The 22,978-nt window shown below is 40.8% G+C and overlaps 1 protein-coding gene across 1 annotated transcript in view; it reads left to right on the forward strand.

The window, feature by feature from the left end:
- Positions 1 to 11,428, forward strand: part of KL (klotho) — a gene marked incomplete at both ends in the record, with an annotated part of 41,300 nt that extends 29,872 nt beyond the window's left edge. Inside the window, 3 exons of the mRNA XM_080660385.1 lie at positions 906 to 1,174; positions 9,461 to 10,562; positions 11,091 to 11,428. Of these exons, the coding sequence (XP_080516511.1) occupies positions 906 to 1,174; positions 9,461 to 10,562; positions 11,091 to 11,428 (1,709 nt within the window). The remainder of the gene's footprint in view (positions 1 to 905; positions 1,175 to 9,460; positions 10,563 to 11,090) is intronic.
- Positions 11,429 to 22,978: the final 11,550 nt, after the last annotated feature.

Genomic DNA, 22,978 nt, shown 5'->3' on the forward strand with positions numbered 1-22,978 from the left:
AAATTCTAATTCTTGCCAAAATCCACTGGTAAAACAATCTTTAAGATGATCTGTAATAAACTATGTGAGTTTATAGTTTTTAATCATAATGCAGAAGTTCATTTTGGCAATAATAAGAATGCATCTATGTAACACCTTTTTCATTTGGGGCCTTAAGAAACTTAAATAATTTTTAAACCCATTTTGTAAATCAAAAACTGGGTTATAATATGTGAAATTACTTGACTTTCAGAGTTACTACTATAGATTTTTATATTACATTAAGGATTAAGTAAATCTCAAAGTATCTAGCTCCCCTTAAATGTTTTTGCGTTCTTATTGCTTGTACTGAGTGAAAAACTTAAAAAACTTTTTTTAAATTGATTTCAGAGAGGAAGGGAGAGGGAGAGAGAGATAGAAACATCAATGATGAGAGAGAATCATTGATCGGCTGCCTCTGCACACCCCCTACTGGGGATTGAGCCCACAACCTGGGCATGTGCCCTTGATCGGAATCGAACTTGGGACCCTTCAGTCTGTAGGCCGACACTCTATCCACTGAGCCAAACTGGGTAGGGCCTGAATGAAACACTTTTTTAAGAAAAAAGAATATCAACATTTTCTGGAGAAAATAGTAAGTAGTTCATGCTTTTAAAAACTTTCTTCATTTTATTGCATCAGGCACAATGTTAGGATAGAAAGGGGAACATAATCCCAGGCCCAAAGAGCACCCACTGGAAATAAAAGAAATCTAAATAAAAACTTACTGGAGATAAGCTATTTGTGAAGACATTTATTTATAGAGTTATCTAGGTTTGATTAGATTCTTTTGTAGGTCATTGCTCTACCAAACAATAAGCACACTATATAATTTATTCCTTACATAGTAAAACCCTCAGATCTCTTGTCCTCTCTTCCCTTTGCAGCCATCAGGCTGGACGGGGTGGACATCGTTGGGTACACAGCGTGGTCCCTCATGGACGGCTTCGAGTGGCACAGAGGCTACAGCATCAGGCGTGGACTCTTCTATGTTGATTTTTTGAGCCAGGATAAGAAATTGTTGCCAAAGTCTTCAGCTTTGTTCTACCAACAGCTGATAGAGAAAAATGGCTTCCCTCCTTTACCTGAACATCAACCCTTAGAAGGGACATTTCCCTGTGACTTTGCTTGGGGAATTGTTGACAGCTACATTCAAGTAAGTCAGTTGACAAAACCAATCAACAATCTCACAAGCCCTATCACTAGTAAGTAGAACCTCCTTATTAGGTTGTCATGCACATTGTTCTTTGGACCAAACACAGCTCCTTAAGAGGATTTTTTGAATGCTGCATCCTTCTTTCCAAAAATCTTCCTAGCTTCGCCTTGCACTTTAAATCAGCCCCCTAAGGGGAACAAATAAAAAAAGTGTAATATTTAAGATCTGATAAGATAAAATATTCTTTTTTAACACAGCAATTTTCAAACCTTTTTAAAGCAGCTGAGTTCTTCTATAAAGGAGAAGTAACACAGAACTCCAAATTATCTGATATCTCAGTGGAGCTGCTAAAACTGAGACGGGCAGAGCCCTCCTGAGATATAGCTTTGGATCCCACAATCTTGCTGAAATATGTAGAGAATGGAAACTCTTGCTCAAAATCATTTTGAGCAATAGACATTGAGATGGTAAGGAAGTTCCATAATGGTCAACCAATATTTATTGAGTACATACTATGTAGTTAGTTCTCAATATTAATGTAATTTTAAAATATTTTAATTTACTTACTTAAATTAAAAAATTAAGATTTAATTTAATTTTTCTTTGATTTTAAAGAAATTTGTTTTCTAGAGTATAATTGAATTGTAAGCACTTATTGGATGCTTAGCATATACACTTATGCTACAATGTTTGAGAGGAGCATACAATAAGATGAGTAAGATATGATCCCTGCTGTGAAAGGAGTCTTGAGTGAAAATGATGGATACATAAATAATATAACATATGCGAGAGTAGAGTATGAAAAATAGGCAAAGTTCAGTATCCAAAGACAAGCAATGGGATTAAGCATGTTGAATGCTTCTAGCCAATTCATTGGTACTGTAGGGGAGGAAAATTAACTTTTTCTCTACTCTTCTGAGTTCTTAGCTGAGAACCCTGTAACAAAAGTCAGATTAACAAGAGAAGAACAAACAGAAGTTTATTAACATGTATACCTCATATATACATTGGAAATACTCAGTGAAAAATGAATAACTCCAGGGGTGGCTTAGAATTCAGGCTTAAATACCATGTTAACAGGAAAAGGGGAGTGGGGACATAGGTCTCTTAATGGAGAGTAAATGATTTTTAGAAAACATAACTGGGCCCTTATAAGAATAGATGGGAACTATGATAGCTTGTGACAAAGTTTGTCTGAATATGTTGTTGACTTCTAGTCTCTTCTGTAACAAGAGTCAATCTTCCCTGGTTGATAAAACTCTGGGGAGGGGATTTATGACTTTCAGTTCCTGTTGGAGGATCCATCTTCAGGCAGATAAAGGGAGTGCTAAGGAAGTCTCTCCCTGCATTTGATGTTTTTCAAGTGCCTGCAGTTCAAAATAATCAATACACTAAAGGGGCATATTTTGGGGTGGCATGTTCTGTTACCCTTCAGTTCAAAAGTATTTGGAAGAATGCTTGGATCTGAGGAAAGTCCTTCTAGTTGAAATGGGTTGCTCTTTTCTTGTAAATATCAAATTATAATCTTTTATTTATAAGAAAATATATCAACCCTATACTTAATACATTTTTTGTTTATTGCTGGTTTGTATTACTGTTATGTCTTTTTCAGACCTCCAGTTAGTTTTAGAGACAATCTCAGAGCGAAATTCCTTCCTTACAGGTTAGCAAGGATATCAGAAGCAAAACAGCAAATCTCAGCTCCACCCACTCAGTGGGGTGTTTTCCAGCCTCCTTCCTCTCTTCTACCTCAGCCCACTGATATTTGCAACCTCCCTATTCTAATTCCCTTCCTGCAAGGGGGATAAATAGTGGAGTTTAAGTGAGATGTGAAGGGGCAGGAGTGGTGCAAGTGAGAGAGGAGAGAAGGAAAGGGACAAGGGAGGAAGGTAGACTCACAGTTCCTCCTTCTTCCTCCCCTTTAATAATGGGGCTGGGTGATATGGTACCCGGCCCTTGTTCCATCTCTTGACCTCCTATCATGCCTTGCTCACTACTGGGCCCTGCACCCCTTGTCATTGAGGGCTTATGCTCCTCTCAGATCTCTGATGGTAGCCTGAGCCTGGGCAGGTAATTCTCAGTTCAGTCCTTTGTGGAGAGACATCTCCACTAGCCTCTCTGTGCAGACAATGTGAGCTCAGAGACACTGAGAGCCCTTTCACTCTGCTCATTCCCCACCCAAGGGGAATGTGTTTACCTTGGGGACTGGTAAGGAGTGAGAAAGTCTTAAGAATATATCTTATTTCCTCAAAAGGGAAGAGAAATACCTGATCAGCTGCAACAAGCATGACAGTGAGGAGGAGCAGAGATGGGCAGAGAACCCCTTTTTCTACTCCTAGAAGCACTTGTTTTAGAATTTGATCTAATGCCAGCCACTTATCAGCCATGGACCTTTCTTCTCAGGTCAGCAGCTCAGGGTCCCTACTCCTCCACCTAGCAGAGCCCCCCAGTGCTCTCCTATGCAGAATCAGTCCAACAAAAAATTAAGTCACTTTCAAGCCCATGGTGGACTTGAACTCCAAAAGCTCTTTCGTGGGAAAAAGCTGCAATTGCTATTTTATTTTTTTTGCTTTTCACCATGAGCTATGCATTATTTTGGTAGTGCCCTTCCCAAGCTGGCTTCCTAATTGACAAAGTAAAATAAGGTTTTTGTTAGGGCAGTTCAGAAGAATGTGGGAGTATGTTTTAATTTACTCTATCCTTTTACTACATTATATTAAAGCCCTGAGAAGTGACTTTTAAACCATTGAAATTTATCTTTTCCTCCTGTCTAGCATTTCAAAATCCTAATATTAATGAGGCATACATTTTACTTGAAAAACTTAAAAAATCATTAAGCACACAACCTGTCTGAAATCTGACCTTAGGCTTATCCACATGGATTGTCATTGTGTTTGGACCAAATTTTCCACAACTACTAATTCTCATAGTGAATTAGGTATGGAACACGCTACATTCTGGGAATATACGGCTTCTTTAGCAGTGGTTATGTTAGAAGAAAGTTTCTTCCATAACATACAAAATACATACTGTATACCCATTCCTTCTGATTCAGCTTTATTTCATTTTTTATTAAGAAACTAGAGGCCCAGTGCATGAAATTCATGCACTGGTAGGGCTCTAGCGGCTGCTAACCAGGTACTTCCTCCCTTCCCCTGATTGCCTGCTGCCACTGCAACCTGGGGCTTCCCTCCCTTCCCTCAGCCAGCTCTACACCCTAGTCGAACTCCCAGAAGAACTCCCGGTGGAGGGGACAATTTGCATACTATTCTTTTATTATATAGGATAAGTCAACTAATTTAAATGAGATTAGATATAATTTTGCCTAAATTCTATCCTTTCTAAAGGTTCTGTATTTTATTTATTTATTTATTTATTTATTTATTTATTTATTTATTTAAAATCTTTATTGTTGAGAGTATTACAGATGTCCCCCTTTTTAATCCCTATTTCCCTCCTCCACTTGGTTTCCACCCCTATTGTCTGTGTCCATAGGCAATGCATATATGCATGTAAGTTCTTTGGTTAATATTACCCCCCTGACCCTTTCCTCTGAGATTAATCAGACTGTTCCATGTTTCCATGCCTCTGGTTCTATTTTATTGATCATTTTATTTTGTTCATTAAATTTCTTATTCATCTATTTTGATTTTTTAGATTCAATTGTTGATAGATATTTATTTATTGCCATTTTATTATTCACAGTTCTTCTTCTTCTCCTTCTTCTTCTTCTTCTCCTTTCTTCTTCTTCCTCTTCCTCTTCCTCTTCCTCTTTCTCTTCCTCTTCTTAAAGAATAACCTTCAATATTTTATGTAATACTGGCTTGGTGGTGATGAACTCCTTTAGCTTTTTCTTATATGTGAAGCTTTTTATCTACCTTCAATTCTAAATGATAGCTTTGCTGGGTGGAGTAATCTTGGTAATAGGTGCTTGCTATTCCTCACTTTGAATATTTCTTGCCATTCCCTTCTGGCCTGCAAAGTTTCTGTTGAGAAATCATTCATAAGGGCGCTTCCTTGTAGGTAACTGATTGCTTTTCTCTTGCTGCTTTAAGATTTTCTCTTTATCTTTAACCCTTGGCATTTTAATTATGATATGTCTTGGTATGGTCCTCTTTGGGTTCCTCTTGTTTGGGACTCTCTGTGCTTCCTGGACTTGTAAGTCTATTTCTTTAACCAGATAGGGGAAGGTTTCTGTAATTATTTCTACAAATAGATTTTAAATGTCTTGCTGCTTTCTTTTCCTTCTGGCATCCTCATAATGTGAATGTTGGTACACTTGAAGTTGTCCCAGAGGTTCCTTACACTATCTTCATTTTTTTGGATTATTATTTTTTTTTTTTGATGTTCTGATTGGCTGTTTTTTTGCTTCCTCATATTCCAAATTGTTGATTTTATTCTTGGAATCTTCTACTGTTGAATTCCTATAAATTATTCTTTATTTCAGTTCATGTATGCTTATTTTCTGTCTGTTCCTTTTTCATGTCTTTGGAATTTTCAGTAAGATCCTTGAAAGTCTCACTAAGTTCCTTGAAGCTCATTAAGATCCTTGAGCAACCTTATAACCATTGTTTTAAACTCTGTATCTAGTAGTTTGTTTGCTTCCATTTCATTTAGTTCTTTTAGTTTTATCTGGAGATTTTTTTTTGTTCTTTCATTTGTGACATGTTTTTTTTGTCTCCACATTTTGGCTGCTTCTCTATGTTTGTTTCTATGTATTAGGTAGAGATGCTTTGTCTCCTGGAATTGGTAGAGTGGCCTTGTGTAGTAGGTGTCCTGTAGGGCCCAGTGGCTCATCCTCCCCAGTCACCTGAGCTGGAACTCTAGGTGCACTCCTGTGCGAGCTGTGTGCACTATCCTATTGTAGTTGAACATTGATTGCTGTTGACATCACGGAGGATTTAACATCCAGGCCAATTTGCTTTGAGGTTCAGTTGCAACTATAGTGGAAGAGTTGCTGTGTAGGAGACACCCTTATGGAGCAGGGCTTGCTTCAGTGGGGTTTTGGAGCTCACTGAGTCTGCCCCTTGAGTATATCACTTGAGGATGTGTAGAGTTGTAATCTGGTATGTTCTGAAGCTACCCACTGGGTGCACTGGCGTTGGGGCCTCCAGAGAGGTGAAAAGTCAGCTACTGCCTGGAACCACTCAGCAGGAGCTACAGAGTGATCTGAATATGGCTGCTACTTGTGTTGGGCTAGGAAGTGCTCAGGCAAGGCCAAGCTGTGAAGCAAGGTAGGCTGCTGCTTGTGCTGGGTCATGCTGATGCCAGCTGATGCTTGTTTGAGAGATTTTAGGGAAGCCTGAGCCCGGAGAGGTCATTCATATGGAAAAGCCACTGCAAACAGTTTGGATGGGGCTGCAAATTGGATGGGGCAGAGTCTCAGAGGCTCCTCATGGCAGAATGAATAGTGTGAGCCAGGTTGGTGGAGACTTAGATATGGTGCCTACCAGTCAGCTCTGAGATAGATGAGGTCTCAGCATAGGAACAATAATTGCTATAAGCACCTCTGTCTGGGAGAAAGCCACCCCCCAAGTTCTTGCTCTGATGCCAGACAATCTGGTTCCTTCCCATTTGTACCTGGATCCCCCCAAGCTGCTGTCCAAGCATTGGAGTTCAGAGGGAGTGGGACTGTGTAAGTTTGTGCACCAGCCCTTTAAGACCATGTGAGAACCATGCCAGAGTCCTCAGACAGCCAAGGCCACTCAGAGTGTGAAAGGCCTTGTTGACAGTATGCCAAATGGCTGGGGCCACTCTCAACACAGCTGTAAGGCCACAGCGATCTCACCATACCCTGCACCCTTCTATAACCCAAATGATGATGTAATTATTGGCAACTAGCCTTCTTTGTCTCTGGAGTAATATACAGATTACTGACAAGCGAGTCTGCTAGAGAGTAGGCTGGTGGGTCGGGGGGCGAGGGGGAAGGCTAGAGAACTCAGAGGGAGCTGAAAGCTCAGACAGAGCTGAGAGCTGGTACTGCTATGATGTAAGGCCAAAAGCTCATAGAGAGCTCAGATATAGCTACTAAGTTAACCAGCCAGTATACTGAGAGAGAAGCTTAGAGGTACTATGTGAGGCTACAGAGACCAGCAGGTGTGCTGAGCAAGGGAGAGAGGAGAAGCTACTGAGCCAGAGAGGCTGGAGAGCCTACTGAGGCTGTAGCTCTAAGAAAGAGCTCAGATACCACTATGATGTAAGGTGGTGGGTTTAGAGGCAGCATGCGAATTCAGGGGTCCTCAAACTACGCCTGCAGGCCACATGCGGCCCGCTGAGGACATTTATCCGGCCCGCCTGTCCTGCTTAGCAGCTGACTTGTCCCAGGCCCGCAGTGCGCATAGGAATTTGTTCATATTTTTTTTTTAAACTATAGTCCGGCCCCCCAATGGTCTGAGGGACAGTGAACTGGTCCCCTGTTTAAAAAGTTTGAGGACCCCTGGCTCAGATAATAGCTGTGGGTACAGAGACTAATGCTGCTTTTGTGGGAAAGATGTATCTGTTCACCAGCTGTATAGGCCTGCTGTAAAGGACTCTGTTGGTTAATGGCTATATGGCCACTGGCTTCTGCAACAAAGACTCATTCTTATATACCCACAACCTCTCATGGCTTCTCCATCTAAGACCCGGTGTGCAAGAAGACTCAGCCCCAGGCAGAGGGGCTCAGACCCAACACCTGTAACTAGTGAGCAGAAGATAAAGGAGGAACTTGGACTAAGTTCCAACAGTTAGTACAGTGGGCAGGGTTTGAGAAGGAAACTGCCCTGAGATAGTCAAGAAGAATTTAGAAGAATCTATAGACAGCGGTGCTCTTGCTGTCTCTGACAGAGCAACTGCCTGGGTCTCCAGCAGCCTCCATAAATATCCCGTATTTTTAAGAAATAAATTCCTCTACCCCCAAGATTTATACTTTAGTGTCTCTTTTGTTTTCAAATGGACTGAATAAAAGCTGGTGTTTTGGAACAATTATGGTAGAAAAGATACAAATCTAGTCAACTCAGAGTTCTATAAAAATAATCCAAAAATTCTTTCTAACTATGAACACTTTCATTTCAAAAGAGCATGCAAATATTTTCTCTTGCAAAGCCAAGGAAACATGATTGGTAGGTACATCACAGAGGAAAAATATTTCTGACAGCATTCCCACAGTACTAGGGGAAATGCATGTGTGGGTGATCTACAAGGGACAACCTTCCAGAAAATGCAATTTCCCTCTGACATGCTGTTCATATTATTTTCCTTTAGGAACACAGCACCGACCCCTCCAATGAAACAGCAGCTCATTTGCAACAGGCCCATAAAACTTTAAGGAAATCTCTACTAGAGGTTCAAAACTGGAGTTTGTCTGACCCCTGTTTTTATACAAAGGGTCAAACCAAGTAACCTTCTTTAAGGAAACTATTTGCCAGGAGAAAACAGATGTAGACAATGAGTTTGGGGTGCACTTTCAGTTTGCATTCCCTTCATGGTTTACATGTGGAGGGAGGATTTTTGTCATTATGAGTTTACAATTTTCAATGTCCTGAATACCTATTTTTATTTTGGAAGCTTTGATGTCAGATGTTGAGAACCATATTGTCAAGATCATCATAGAAAAACAATTAGGAAAAATTTTAAACTATGTTAAAATATTCCATTATGGATGGATGACAATATTGTTTCTTATGTCCATATTCTTTGTCACTTTCTACCATCAGTCAGATTGAATTTGTTAAATTATGTCATCAACTGCAAAGCTAACAAAAGGCTACAGTTATGCTTATTTAGTACCTCCTCTTCTGAGAGCAAATCTGTGTAGAATGTGATTTTTAAAAGCACAATATAATTTTTAAATGTCATTTCAATTTTTTTACTCTAACTCACTTAGGTTTTAGGCTTTATCTTTTTCATTAAACTTTTTTTTTTTAAGTCTCATCACCATAGTGATTTCTTATATTAAAAGAAAAATGTTCAAAAATACTCTGCTTGCTTAACACAGATCAGACATGTGTGAGAATCACTACTAATGTTTGTTATCTGAAGTAACTAAAAAAATTCAGATTTTTAAAATATTGAACTATGGGTTTAAATAAAGAGAACTACAGGTAAAACAAATGTGTAAAAAAGAAAGTGGGTTATTTTCTTCTTCAGAAACTCACTATTTATGAAAAATAATTTCAATTTTTAGCTAGAAAGGTTATTGTTTTTGCTCATCTTGCTAGCTAGCTTCCTTGAAAGAATTGCATTGAAGTACTTTTCCAGGCCTGCCCAGCTAAAGTCATAGACTTATGGTCCCTCTGCTCCTCCTAGGTTGACACCACTCTGTCTCAATTTACCGACCCGAACGTTTACTTGTGGGATGTCCACCACAGTAAGGAGCTCATTAAGGTGGACGGCCTTGTGACCAAGAGGAGGAAACCTTATTGTGTCGACTTTACTGTCATCCAGCTCCAGATCGCCCTACTCCAGGAAATGCGTGTAACACATTTCCACTTCTCGCTGGACTGGGCCCTGATCCTGCCTCTGGGTGACCAATCCCAGGTGAACCACACGGTCCTGCACTACTATCGCTGCGTTGCCAGTGAACTCCTGCATGCCAACATAACCCCCGTGGTGGCCCTGTGGCGACCTGTGGCCCCGCACCAAGGCCTGCCGGAGCCCCTGGCCAAGCAGGGCGCCTGGGAGAATCCCCAGACGGCCCTGGCTTTTGCAGAGTATGCCAGGTTGTGCTTTAAAGATCTTGGTTCCCACGTCAAGTTTTGGATCACCATGAACGAGCCGTACACGCGGAACATGACCTACAGTGCAGGGCACAACCTGCTGAAAGCCCATGCTCTGGCTTGGCGCGTGTATGATGAGAAGTTTAGGCGCTCTCAGAAAGGAAAAATATCCATAGCTTTGCAGGCTGACTGGATAGAACCAGCCTGCCCTTTCTCCCCAAAGGACAAAGAAGTGGCAGAGAGAGTTTTGGAATTTGACATTGGCTGGCTGGCAGAGCCCATTTTTGGTTCTGGAGATTATCCACGTGTGATGAGGGACTGGCTGAATCATAGAAACAATTTCCTTCTACCTTATTTCACTGAAGATGAAAAAAAGCTCATACAGGGTTCCTTTGACTTTTTGGCTTTAAGCCATTACACCACCATCCTTGTAGACTGGGAAAAAGAAGATCCAATAAAATATAATGATTATCTGGAAGTTCAAGAAATGACAGATATCACATGGCTCAATTCCCCCAGTCAGGTAGCAGTAGTGCCCTGGGGCTTACGCAAGGTCCTGAGTTGGCTAAAGTTGAAATATGGAGACCTCCCCATGTATATAATCTCCAATGGCATTGATGATGATCTGCAAGCAGGCCAAGACAATTTGAGGGTGTACTATATGCAGAATTATGTAAATGAAGCTCTGAAAGGTAAGGCCTCCTGAAAACTGTCTCTTGAAGGTTATGTTACTCGAAGGCATGATGCCTGTTAGAAATTCTCAAATACACACAGTCACCTTCAGAGAGAAGCACTGTTCATTTCTTGCCACACTGAAAAAGTCCTACCAAGAGTTAGTATTTTCTCCAGAGATAAAGGAGTTTAGCTAAAAGTGGCTTACAACTTACTCTGAACCTATAAAAGCATGGACCATCCTGTCCTCCATCCTCAGATGGCCTCAAAGCAGTCTGATCTGCTTCATGTATGTGAAGATTAGCTCAAGTACCTCAGAGTAGGTTTCATTTTGTAAAACCTACTATGTTAAATGTAGCTCATACTTTGTCTTGGTATTTACCTATTTGTCTTTCCATAAAAGAAGACTTTTCTAATTAAATACAATTTACTCTGAAGTTTTAATAATTGTATTGACATTTTCTCCTGAGACAACAAGGCCATGTAAAAGTAAAGTGTTATGTGCAAAATATTTCATTAACTATTCTCCTGTCCTTTTGTTTTTCCAGCCTACATATTGGATGGGATCAACCTTTGTGGCTACTTTGTGTTTTCATTTAATGATCGCACAGCTCCAAAGTTTGGCCTCTATCGTTATGCTGCCAATCAGTTTGAACCAAAACCGTCCATGAAACATTATAGGAAAATTATTGACAACAATGGCTTCCCAGGTGCTGAAACCATGGAGAGATTTTGTCCAGAAGAATTCACCCTGTGCACCGAGTGCAGCTTTTTTCATACTCGAAAGACTTTACTAGCTTTCATAGCTTTTCTACTTTTTGCTTTAATTATTTCTCTTTCTCTTATTTTTCACTACTCTAAGAAAGGCAGGGGAAGTTACAAGTAGTCCTGAAAATTTTCCTATTCACTTATTTTGAAATAATTACGCACACATATTAGTTGTTAATCATTTGCACTTGTCAGTGTTGTGAAGCTATAGATTTCATATACTGATTTCTACAAAACCTTTTTGTGGCATATGACAAACGTTTTCAAATAAGCATAGATGATTATAAAATCTTGAATAATGTGAATAGTGCCTGGACTTGTTTATCTTTGAGGGGTAATTAAAAAACAAACATAATTTCTACCATACACTGTGTAACAAAAGCATGAGATATGACATCCATTCTGTAATATTTTTACAGAAATTTAATGACAAGCTAGGCTATTTTTATCTGTGCCCATTCCTAAATATAATGTTTACTTAAAGTAATAATTGCAAGTGTTAGAATACAACCTTAAGTCCCAAGTAACCATCTTCCAACTACCATGATATGCCTAATGGTCTCTGTCACGAAGATGATAGAATATAGGAGAGATGACAAAAGGCCTGTGGCTGGAACAGTTATTTTAAAAGCAGCATTTCTCTCAAATGCTGCTAATGTTAATTTACATATCTGGTTAATGATATACTTGCCAGAGCAAATTACAGAACTTTATATTTTTATGTGACTTTCAAGGAGTTCTCTAAACCCTTGGTCCTTGAAGGCTTTGTGTCATAAGGGATTTTTACTGTATGCTTGCAGAAAAATAAACATGACTCATGAGATGTTGGGCTCTTCAGGAAGCATAAACCGATTTTGAAGTGTATTATACTGCAGTAGCTCCAGTAGGAGGGAAGGAGTAAAAAGTACGTATTATGAGCAACATTATGATTAATTTTATTATAAACCCTTTCATTTTAGAACAGACCTTGGAATGAATGAGGTGACCTTTCTTGAGAGAATAAAAACAAGATAATAATTCATCCTGTGAAGAATGACTTCATTTTCTGCTCTTTAGAATGTGCCATAATTTCTCTGAGTTGAGTTTTAAGTATTAATAGATTAAAAAGCATTTGGTCTGATAACACTGGAAATTTTTCTTTTGTGATTGCTGAAGTCCAGTTTACTTATTTATTTATTTATTTTGCTGCTACTTTTGTGGAACTAACTTTGAATTAGTTGTGCTAATTAGTTGAATTTTTACACTGAAGCATGCTACTGATTTCCAGAAAGGGTTAAATCTTATCCTCTAATGCCCTTTAAATAAGTCTTGCTTATTTTCAGACAGGGAAATCTATTACACTAGAGTTGTAGGTGATCTTAATGTTTATTTTATAGATGAGCCAACATTGTGTCAGGCAAAATAAACCAACATCATATCAGGCATAACTAATTTTGCTGACCCAGTAATGCAATGGATAAGAAATATTGTACTGTATTATGTATCATCTTTAGGGGTGGTATGATTTTTTTCATTGAAAGGTAAACTTTTGGGTTAATCTTTTCAAAATTGTACTTATTAAAACTGGAAACTAGATAATCATAGTTTATTTTATGTATGTATTTTTCTGATTAGAAGAGTAATATATATTAATTGTAAAAAAACCCACAGAACCTATATGTAAAAAAGTGCGTTTTAGAGTCACATCATATTGTAAATTATGTATCTTTATTAATTTTTATTGTGTGCATTTCCTTTGTCATTTATCTTCAAAAACACCCTATTTTAATAGTCATAGAGTAATTCCACTATATAAATTTATCACAACTTATTTAACTATTCCTATTTATTGAACTAGTTTCTTATTGTTAATTACTGTTAAATAATGAATGTTACTTAAACATTATTTTCTTTCTACAAGCATTTTTTTGAGTGCATAGAGAAGTAATTACAGTACCTGGGTGACCAATCCCCGGGGAACTGCATGGTCCTGCACTACAGTTACTTGATAATGGATTATAATAAACTGACCTATAACTTTACCTTCTTTCTGAACCATATTATTCATTGCTAGATAAATTTCTTTAAAACATGTTTTTGAGTTGTCTAAACCACATAGAACATGATTGGAGTGGTGAGGAAATAGGCCTGACAGAAAGAGGGAGCAAACTGCAACGTAGGTTGGGGAGAGTGCCCCAGGCTAGTCTCTGTGATTGAGCTGAAAGATAATTTCAGACACTGAGAAAGCAAAATAGGGGAAGAGCTGAAAATGACAGACACCAAAGTACTGAGGAGAAACAACATTTCAAAATCATTCAGCTGAGTTACAATGACAGCATCATGCTAATTTTGAGTCACCATAGACCCTTAGTGGGAGGTCCATGGCTCACTGCCAGCCTGAAAGGAGAGAAGTGCCTCTCAGATCAGCCCAGAGCATGTTCATTTCTTAAGCAGTGTCTCAGAGCATTACACTCCTTCTATTGATGCTTTACTCTTGGGAATTCTGGAATTTTCACCATGCCATATACAGGGGTGGGCAAACATAGGTTTACAGTTATGATGACATTCTTTTGAGTTACAAACAACTGTAAACTTACTTTTGCCTACCCCATATATATACATATATATGTATAAACATATATAAACACATTACATATATATATACACACACACTTATTTATTTAAATACTAGTGGCCCAGTGCACGAAATTCATGCACAGGAGGGAGGGCTGTCCTTCAGCCTGGCCTGCACCCTCTCCAATCTGGGACACCTCAAGGGATGTTCGACTGCCAGTTTAGGCCCAATCCACAAGGATTGGGCCTAAATCGGCAGTCAGACATCCCTCTCGCAATCCGGGACTGCTGGCTTCTAACCGCTCACCTGCCTGCCTGCCTGATTGCCCCTAACCACTCTGCCTGCCTGCCTGCTCACCCCCACCTGCCCTCCCACTGGCCTGCTTGCCCCCAACTGCCCCCCTGCCAGCCTGCTCACCCCCAACTGCCCCCCCACCAGCCTGATCTCCCCCAAATGACCCCCACTGATGGCCTGCTCTCCCCCAACTGCCCCCCCCCCCCGCTGGCCTGATCACCCACAACTGCCCTCCCCTCTTGGCCCCTAACTGCCTCTACCTTGGCCCTGCCACCATGGCTTTGTCCAGAAGAACATCTGGAAGGTCTCCTGGAAGGTCTCCCAGTCTAATTAGCATATTACCCTTTTATTAGTATAGATAGAGGCCTGGTGCACAGGTGGGGGCCGGCTGGTTTGCCCCGAAGAGTGTCCTGGATCAGGGTGGGGGTTCCCTTGGAGGGTGGGGGAGCCTGGGCGAGGGGCCTGTGGTGGTTTGCAGGCTGGCCATGCCCCCATGGGGGTGGGAGTCCCCACTGGGGATGGTGCCGGCCTGGGCAAGGGGCTGGGGCAGTTTGCAGGCCAGCCATGCCCCCATGGGGTGAGGGTCCCCACTGGGGGGGCATGGCCAGCCTGGGTGAGGGGCTGAGGGCTGTTTTCAGGCTGGCCACACCCCCTTCAGGATTGGGGTCCCCGCCTTGCAAGCCTGGGTGAGAGGCTGATGGCTGTTTGCAGGCTGGCCATGCCCCCCAGCAAGGACCCTCACCACATGGGGGCATGGCCAGCCTGGGTAAGGGGCTGAGGGCTGTTTTCAGGATGGCCACGCCACCCAGCGGAAATCCTCACCCTGATGGTGGCGTGGCCAGCCTGGGTGAGGAGCTGAGGGCCATTTGCAGGTTCCTCCCTTGGCGGCTGGCCTGGGCGACCCAAGCCTCCCACCTGCTCTGGCTGGCTCTGTGGCTGCCGCCATCTTTGTCCCACTAATTTGCATATTCCCTCCTGGTTGGCTGTGGGCATTGTGGAGTGACGGTCAATTACCATATTTCTCTCTTATTAGTACAGAGACCATTCCCTTGGAACACCTACATCTCTTAGTAGTTGTGGGAACAACTCTCTCTACAGGGGTATTGAGTGATACACTGTGATTCCCTGAGGTTTTGCTGGTGGAAAACTAACTGCCAGTGACAGTCCTGAATTACATCTCCTCTGATTAACAAACCATTCATTCATTCATTCAGAAAATATTTATTGCATACTTACTATGTGCCAGTCACTCTACCATGTTCAGCTCTTCTCTGATAAGATAAAGCAGAGATTTCTCACCCTCAGAGTTTACTAGATAGTTGGAGGGAAAGACATTATACAAATAACTATCTATATATATAAAAGCCTAAGCAACCAAATGACCAGAACGACCTAAATGACCGGAATGACCAAAACAGCTGGTTGACAAATCGCTATGACATGCACTGACCACCAGGGGCAGATGCTCAACACAGGAGCTGTCCCCTGGTGGTCAGTGCGCTCCCACAGCGGGAGTGCTGCTCAGCTGACCGACCTGTCCTGGCCTCCCACCAGCATGGCAGCAGCCACTCACTCCCTCAGTAGTCCTGCAGGTCCAATCTCCAGAGAACAGGCCAGGCACTGACGGACCAGTGCCACTGGCAGGATCCCAACAGCACTGCCAACACTCTGCAAGGAAGAAACAATCTAAAAGCGGCCGCCAGGTAGCTCCTGACAACTGGCGCTAATATCAGCGGGACAGATCTCGATATCAGGCTGGCAAGGGCATCCCACCGCCCACCCACAGGGCCAATCGCATCCCGGCTTCCCCCACCCCCCCTCGGGCCCCCACCTGTGCATAAATTTGTGCACCAGACCTCTAGTATAATATAACTACAAAGGACAAGTGCCAAGAAGGAAATTATTGGCATATTGTGAAGCTGTTCTCCAATCTAGTCTAGAGTAAGAGGGAGGACTTCCTGTGGGAACATGACACAAAACTGGGACCTAAGTGTAAATAGAAGTTACTAGCCACTGGGGACAGGTGTGATGAAAACGTTTATAGAAAATTCGGAGATGAAAAACAGAAGGTGAAAAGTGGACCAATCTGTCCTAAATCTATGGCTAGTGTCTGCTACAAGGTGGAGTCAATAAATTTCTATTTGTCTTTTAGTGTTCCTATAATACTTATAAAAATACTTGTGTATGCGCTTGAAAATTTCAATCTTAAAAAGGTGATTTGAAAATCTAGGAAACATTATTTCTTAGGGAAATATAAATTATTATTATTATTAATATATTTTTATTGATTTCAGAGAGGGAAGGAAAGGGAGAGAGAGATAGAAACATCAATGATGAGAGAGAATTATTGATAGGCTGCCTCCTGCATGCCCCCCACTAGGGGTTGAGCCCACAACCTAGGCATGTGCCCTTGACTGGAATCAAAACTGGGACCCTTCAGTCCGCTGGCCCACACTTTATCCACTGAGCAAAACCGGCTAGAGCTAAATTATTAAATTTAAATTAAGAAGTAGCAAACTTGAATAGACTGAGCACCATAGAAGCGATTTTAAAAGTTATTCAAAATATGTTATTGGAAAAGTTAACAGGATTTACTAGTAAAAATTTTGTAGCTGAACACTGGCTTTAAAGGGTAAGCAATTCTGATGTAATTTAAACTATTTAAGACTATAGAGACAAATGCTCATTGTATTGATGGAGTCAATTTTATTACTATAATCTGATAAAGATACTGTAAAAAAATTACGATGAAAAAATTTCTAAATGTAATTTTAGTTACAATAATCCAGCAATATATTAACAGACTAAACTATGGCCAGATAGAGTTTACTTCAAGAATTCAAGGTTGCATAGATAACAGGAAATCAAGCAATATAAAGCAGAAAAATGAACATATGAATAGCTGCTGAAAAGTCATTTTGATAAATATTCAGCAATTACTCTTAAAAACAACTTTAGGAAAATATGTACATGAGATACCTTTTAAAGTATGATAAAGACTACAAAACATTGTTAAACACTATTCTAAAGAAAAGTATTAAAAGTACTTTAATTATGATCAGGAATTAGGTAAAACTTCTTGCTCTTGTCATTATTCTTCAACATTGTTAGAGGGTCTAGCAAATGCAGTAAGACAAGACAGTAAAAAAATTTGTATAAACATTGGAAAAGAAATGATAAAACTCTTGTTGATATTATTACATTCCTGGAAATCTCAAGAGGCTTACAAAAAGGTGCTTGAATTGATAAAATGGATAGATATAAAAATACATGCAATAATCAATAGCAAAAATAAACACAAAAATGGAAAAGAAATGTGGTTGCAATAAAAAGTCTTGAAAAAAACTTCAAACAAATGGAAAATTCTACTAAGTTCTTAGATGTATAGCTAAATGAGGGAGGGAGCAAAGGAGGGAGAGAGGGTTATAACTGTTTAAAAAGTCAGCATGATCCCAATTTGTCTTCCTTTTGTGGAATTATAAAAAAAATAGAAGAATGCTGGTCTAGTAGGCAAACTTTCAGTCACTTTTTCATGAGACCTGACTTTTTTACTTTATTGTTCCTGTAGCTACTATTCTGTCAGCAATTATGTTTCACTCAGTGCACTGGGGAGATTTCTTTTTTGTCTTTCCAGCACACTAAATAAACACAGTCATTCCATGTTCCTTTACCCCTCCATTTGTTGAGTGTGTGTTCATGTCACAGAAAAAGGGAGAACATTGCACAACCATTTTGCTATGCTTGACAGTTTAATGTAGCTGCCAATTGTTCTACATTTTAAATATTTCAATTAAACATAGAAATCTATAGAAGGGAATTTTTTATTCACTACATTTCTTAATTCCCAGTGTCATAGCACATCAGGAAGAGAAGGAATCACCCTTTTCTGTAAAAGGCTTTGCATGATAACCCTTGACACAGCAAATGCCAATACAACCATGAGACCAAGTCTCCAAGCCCATCTACTCACTTGAGAAATAAAAGTTGGCTACAGGGGGAGGTTCCTGACTTCCCCAGCTACTTCAAATGCAGTCCTGCAGAATAGTTAGCCCTCCTTCTCCTGATTTTCTCCTTCCTATTGGGTTATTACATCTTCTCTAGGGCCATCACCTGCCTGATTTCCTTGACTTCTGTCATATGAGCTCTTTGAAGACTTACCATCTCTTTTCATTGATAGAACATATGGTTAGTTTAAATCCATTGTTACATTAATTAACTTTTTAAGCAAATGTAGCTATTCATGACCCTTTATATAGAGATTTGAACAGAAATTCAGCCTTCTCAAAGCTAATTGAATGGGACAGATCCCGCCCAAATCGACTTAGGATTTACTCCTTTTACTTCATAGGGTGTGCTGCACCCTTTTCTTCTACCAATGCTCTCATATGAAACTCATATCACACTTCCCCCTGTCCTGTCTAGTATAGCAGTCTGAGTATACGGAGTGAACTTTGTGGGTTTTTTTTTTATCCTATATAATAAAAACGTAGTATGCAAATTGTCCCCATCAACTGGGAGGTCTTCCAGGAGTTCGACCAGGGGGCAGGGTCAGCCAGGGGAAGGGAGGGAGGCCCCGGCCGGCAGCCGCTAGGGACCCTACCAGTGCACAAGTTTCGTGCACTGGGCCTCTAGTTAGAAAGAGAAAAAGAAATTCATTGAATTACTTTGGTACTCACACTAATGTGAGTACCAAAGAGGTTCAAGATAGAATATTTGAGAACAAACCTTTTTAGCTTATCCTCAAAAATAAAAACAACAAAACAAAAAACAGCCTTTGGGGAGTTTCAGGCTTCTCAGAAACTATAATTGGCATGCTGCTAAGAACTGTTCTGTTCCTGTAGAGATGGGCAATAATAGGAAAGACATTTCTGGGAGAATAGCCACATTAAGCAATGACAAAAAGCTCCCTGGTGAATTTTGCCACTTTGCATGACATCCTCCTTAATCTAAATTTCAGAGATGTTAAAATAGCAATAGGAAGAGTGGCTACCACAATTTTAACTTATATAACGATGCTCTGAGCATCAGCTCTTTGAAAATAGCTGGGTTTCTAAGCTGTGGTTACAAAGTATTTGGTCCTTTGTAGCTCTCAGATGTCCACTCTTGAAGACTCTACCTTAATTTATGGTTCTTGTTTTTGAGAAGCTCCAATATGGTTGGAAAGAGTAATTCTTTTTTTAAATTATTTATAATTCTTTATTGTTGAAAGTATTACATATGTCCCCTTTTACCCCCATTTCCCCCTTCCAGCCCCCCTTGCACCCCCACCCCCACCCAAGCTTTCAGCACCCTATTGTCTGTGTCCATGGGCTATGCATATATGCATACAAGGTCTTTGGTTGATTACCTCCCACCCACCCACCCTCTCCCACCCTCCCTCTGAGATTCCGCACTCTGTTCCATGTTTCCGTGTTGGAAAGAGTAATTTTTTAAAACTATTTGTGACCTGCAAAGGCATTGCCTGATTATGACTCAGAGGGTATTCGTTCAGTGACTCAGGAGAGGAGTAGGAGTGGAATGATGCTCTCTGTAACCTAGAAGCCCCATCTGTAGCTTTTTTACTCATCCTTCTTTCCAATCCCTACTCCCTCCATCTAAATCTACTGCTCTGCTCTGAGGACCAAAACCAGGTTTCAACCCTGAAGGCACATTACCTCCCTATGAACCTCATGGTGTGGGAGTGAAATTATACCCTGAAGGTTGCTCAGTGAGCACAAAAATAGAATTAAGTGAGATGGGGAATGGGATGCTGGTGTCCTCTGTGTCCTCAGAGGGATGCTACTGACAAGAGAATCAGCCTCTGGAAGCCCACTGCCCAGATTCTCTTTTTCCCAGGCCTTGGCTGGGAATTCCCATCGTTCACCTACCTCTGAGACTTCCTTTCTTGTGCACATCTGGGCAGAACATTCTTTCTGATTTTATGGAATCAGCTTCCAGTCACTTTGAACTGGGAGTGTTTTTGTTGTTTCAAGGTGACCATTCTTTTCTGCTTGACCCCTGGGTGTGCCTCTCAATGGTTATCTTCCTTGCTTGCCTAAGTCCAAGAGCTTACCCTGTGTAGACTCTCTCTACTCCCTGTACTGGCCAGTGTATCCAGCTGGAAAGCAATGCATTTGACATTCTTTTCTCCTGTTCTCCCATTGATTAGGAGATCCCATTGACGGTATATTCATTTAATACATTTCTCTTACTCTCTTATAGGTTGGAATCTGTAAAAGAGAACACAAGTAAGCATAAGGCACCCCAAGGAGATTTCAGATGAGGGTCTAGGGAACAAACACAGAAATATGTTTTCATCCCACTCTCTTCAAGAGTGAAAGCAAGCAAGAGTTTGGGATTGTTCTGCTTTGTTTTGGATATAATTTAGTTCCTATTTCCAATCCCTGTGATTATTTAAACTGTAGGTTTGAAATAATGACAGGAGAGTAAGCAAAGAGAAAAACCTAGAACTTGAGTTAACTGAATTATATTATTTCATGTCATCACTTACAACTTCTATTTTGATTAAAGTTTAAAATAGAAAACAACATTAAAACTGTGATGACTCCACACCCACTAAGAAGGCTGGCTACAATTCAACAGGTGGACAATAACAGTGTTGACAGGAATGTGGAGAAAGTAGAATCCTAGTGCATTACTGTTGGGAGGGTAAAATGGTGCAGCCACTTTGGAAATTAGTTTGGCAGTTCCTTCAGAAGTTAAACAAAAATATATGATATGGCCCAGCCATTCCACTTCTAGGTAGCTATCCAAGGCAAATGAAAAAAGAATCACTCTGTTATTTCTACCACATTCTATTTGTTAGAAGCAAGTCACTGAATACAGCCCACATTCAAGGAGAGGATAATTAAGTTCCATCTCCTGAAGGGAAGAACATCAAATAATCTGTGGACATATTTCAAAACTACTCTCTAAGCCAGTGTTTGTTCTACATTTTCCAGGAGGGAGGTCTTTATGGTTGGAAAGATGAGGATACTATAAGGAAAAATCATTTTGCTTTCTTTTTATTTTCTATTGACATTATACCATCCATGACAAGCAGAGACCTATCACTTCCTCCTGTTTCTTGCACTAAATATGCCTTTTAAAAGTCTTCATTTTATTATAATTGGTTTTGCTGTCCATCATACCTTTTGAAAATCTCAGTAGATTCTGGGCTTCAGACTTCCTGATATTACTCTTAGGGGTTATGTACATATTTTGAATTTGTTCTTCCTTTTGTTTTATTTCAAAAAAAGGGAATAATTATTAAATATTATTATTGAAATCTTGATCTTTTATTATCCCTCTTACTAGGTTCTGAAGTCTCCCTGTACACAGGAACATTGCAGAAGGGAATCAGAAGACATCTTTATTAAGAGTTGTACAAATGTGTGAGAACTGGACTAAAGGGCAAGGGCTCCTATTGGCCCCTGAATCTAAATCTTAGCACTAGCTTGTCCAGGCATGTTCCGGATCAGGGTGGGGAGTCATCTGTGTTTTGAGGCTGTACTTACAGGCTCAGCTACATGTTCTGGGGAATGAGAATACTTGATGTGTACCACTTGGCAATGCTGTGACCATACATGTCCAAACAATGTTACAGGTCTCAGTGAATCACATTGGCATCTCCCTTCCCCTAGCAAGGGCTGCAAAGGATTGGGAAGAAGTTGCCTGGCTGAAGGAGTGGATATTATCCCTCCCTAATGTGCCCCATTGCCTTTGTAAAACCTGGCCTCACTAGAAAGTTTGTGCAGCCTCACTGTCTTTAGTATCTTCCTCATGATAAAGATTATTTGCAACTAGAGCCCCCGTGCATGGAATCATGCACCAGTGGGGTCCCTCAGCCTGGCCTGCAGGATTGGGCCTAAACTGGCTCTCCGACATCCCTTGAGGGGTCCTGAATTGTGAGAGGGCTCAGGCCAGACTGAGGGACCCCACTGGTGCTTGATCTGGGCTAGGGAGGGATACCGGAGGTTGGCTAGCCGGGGAAGGGCTATGGGAGGGCTCCAGGGCATGTACGGCCATCTTGCTCAGTCCTGATTGGCTGGACCCCAGCAGCAAGCTAACCTACCAGTCGGAGCATCTGCCCCCTGGGGGTCAGTGCATGTCATAGTGAGCATTTGAGCAGCCTTAGCATATCATTAGCATATTACACTTTGATTGGTTGAATGGATGACTGGACAACAGGACACTTAGCATATTAGGCTTTTATTATATAGGATTATATTAAAAATATCACTGGTTAGAGAATCCACTCTGACAACTGCCCTGTTCTCACAGCCAGCGTTTCTGATGTCTGCGCTGGTCATTGATTTCATCATCCTGACATAGAGGAACCTTCTTTCTCAGTAAGGGAAGCAGCAGAGGAAAGATCAATTTGTCTGGATTGCAGTCATGGTTGGGTAATTTAATAAAAGTCACCTGCCCTTTCTCTAACTTCAATTTACTCTTTTATAAAATAGAAACAATAGTATCTATTTCCTTGGGCTACTTTGAGGATTAATAGATAAAATATATGTCCAAATAAAAGTACATGCTAGAGTATTTAAAAATTCCTTGGACACAAGACCCCAGAGCACTCAGCTGCTGTTGCTGCTTTTTCACTTTTTTCCTTAACAGGAAGTTTATTATATGTACTAGAAGCCCAATGCACAAAGATTCATGCAAGAAGGGGGCCTTTCTTCCCCTGGCTGCCAGCATCGCCTTCGCTCTGGCCGGAGCCGCCTTCCCGCCTTCCCATGGTGCTCAGAGGCCAGAGCGGCTGGGGCTGTGCAGAACACCCCCCACTGCTCAGGCCTGTGTATGCAAATTAACCTGCCATCTTTGTTGGGTTAATTT

Source organism: Plecotus auritus (genome assembly GCF_963455305.1).
Source record: "Plecotus auritus genome assembly, chromosome: 3".
NCBI classification, from domain to species: domain Eukaryota; kingdom Metazoa; phylum Chordata; class Mammalia; order Chiroptera; family Vespertilionidae; genus Plecotus; species Plecotus auritus.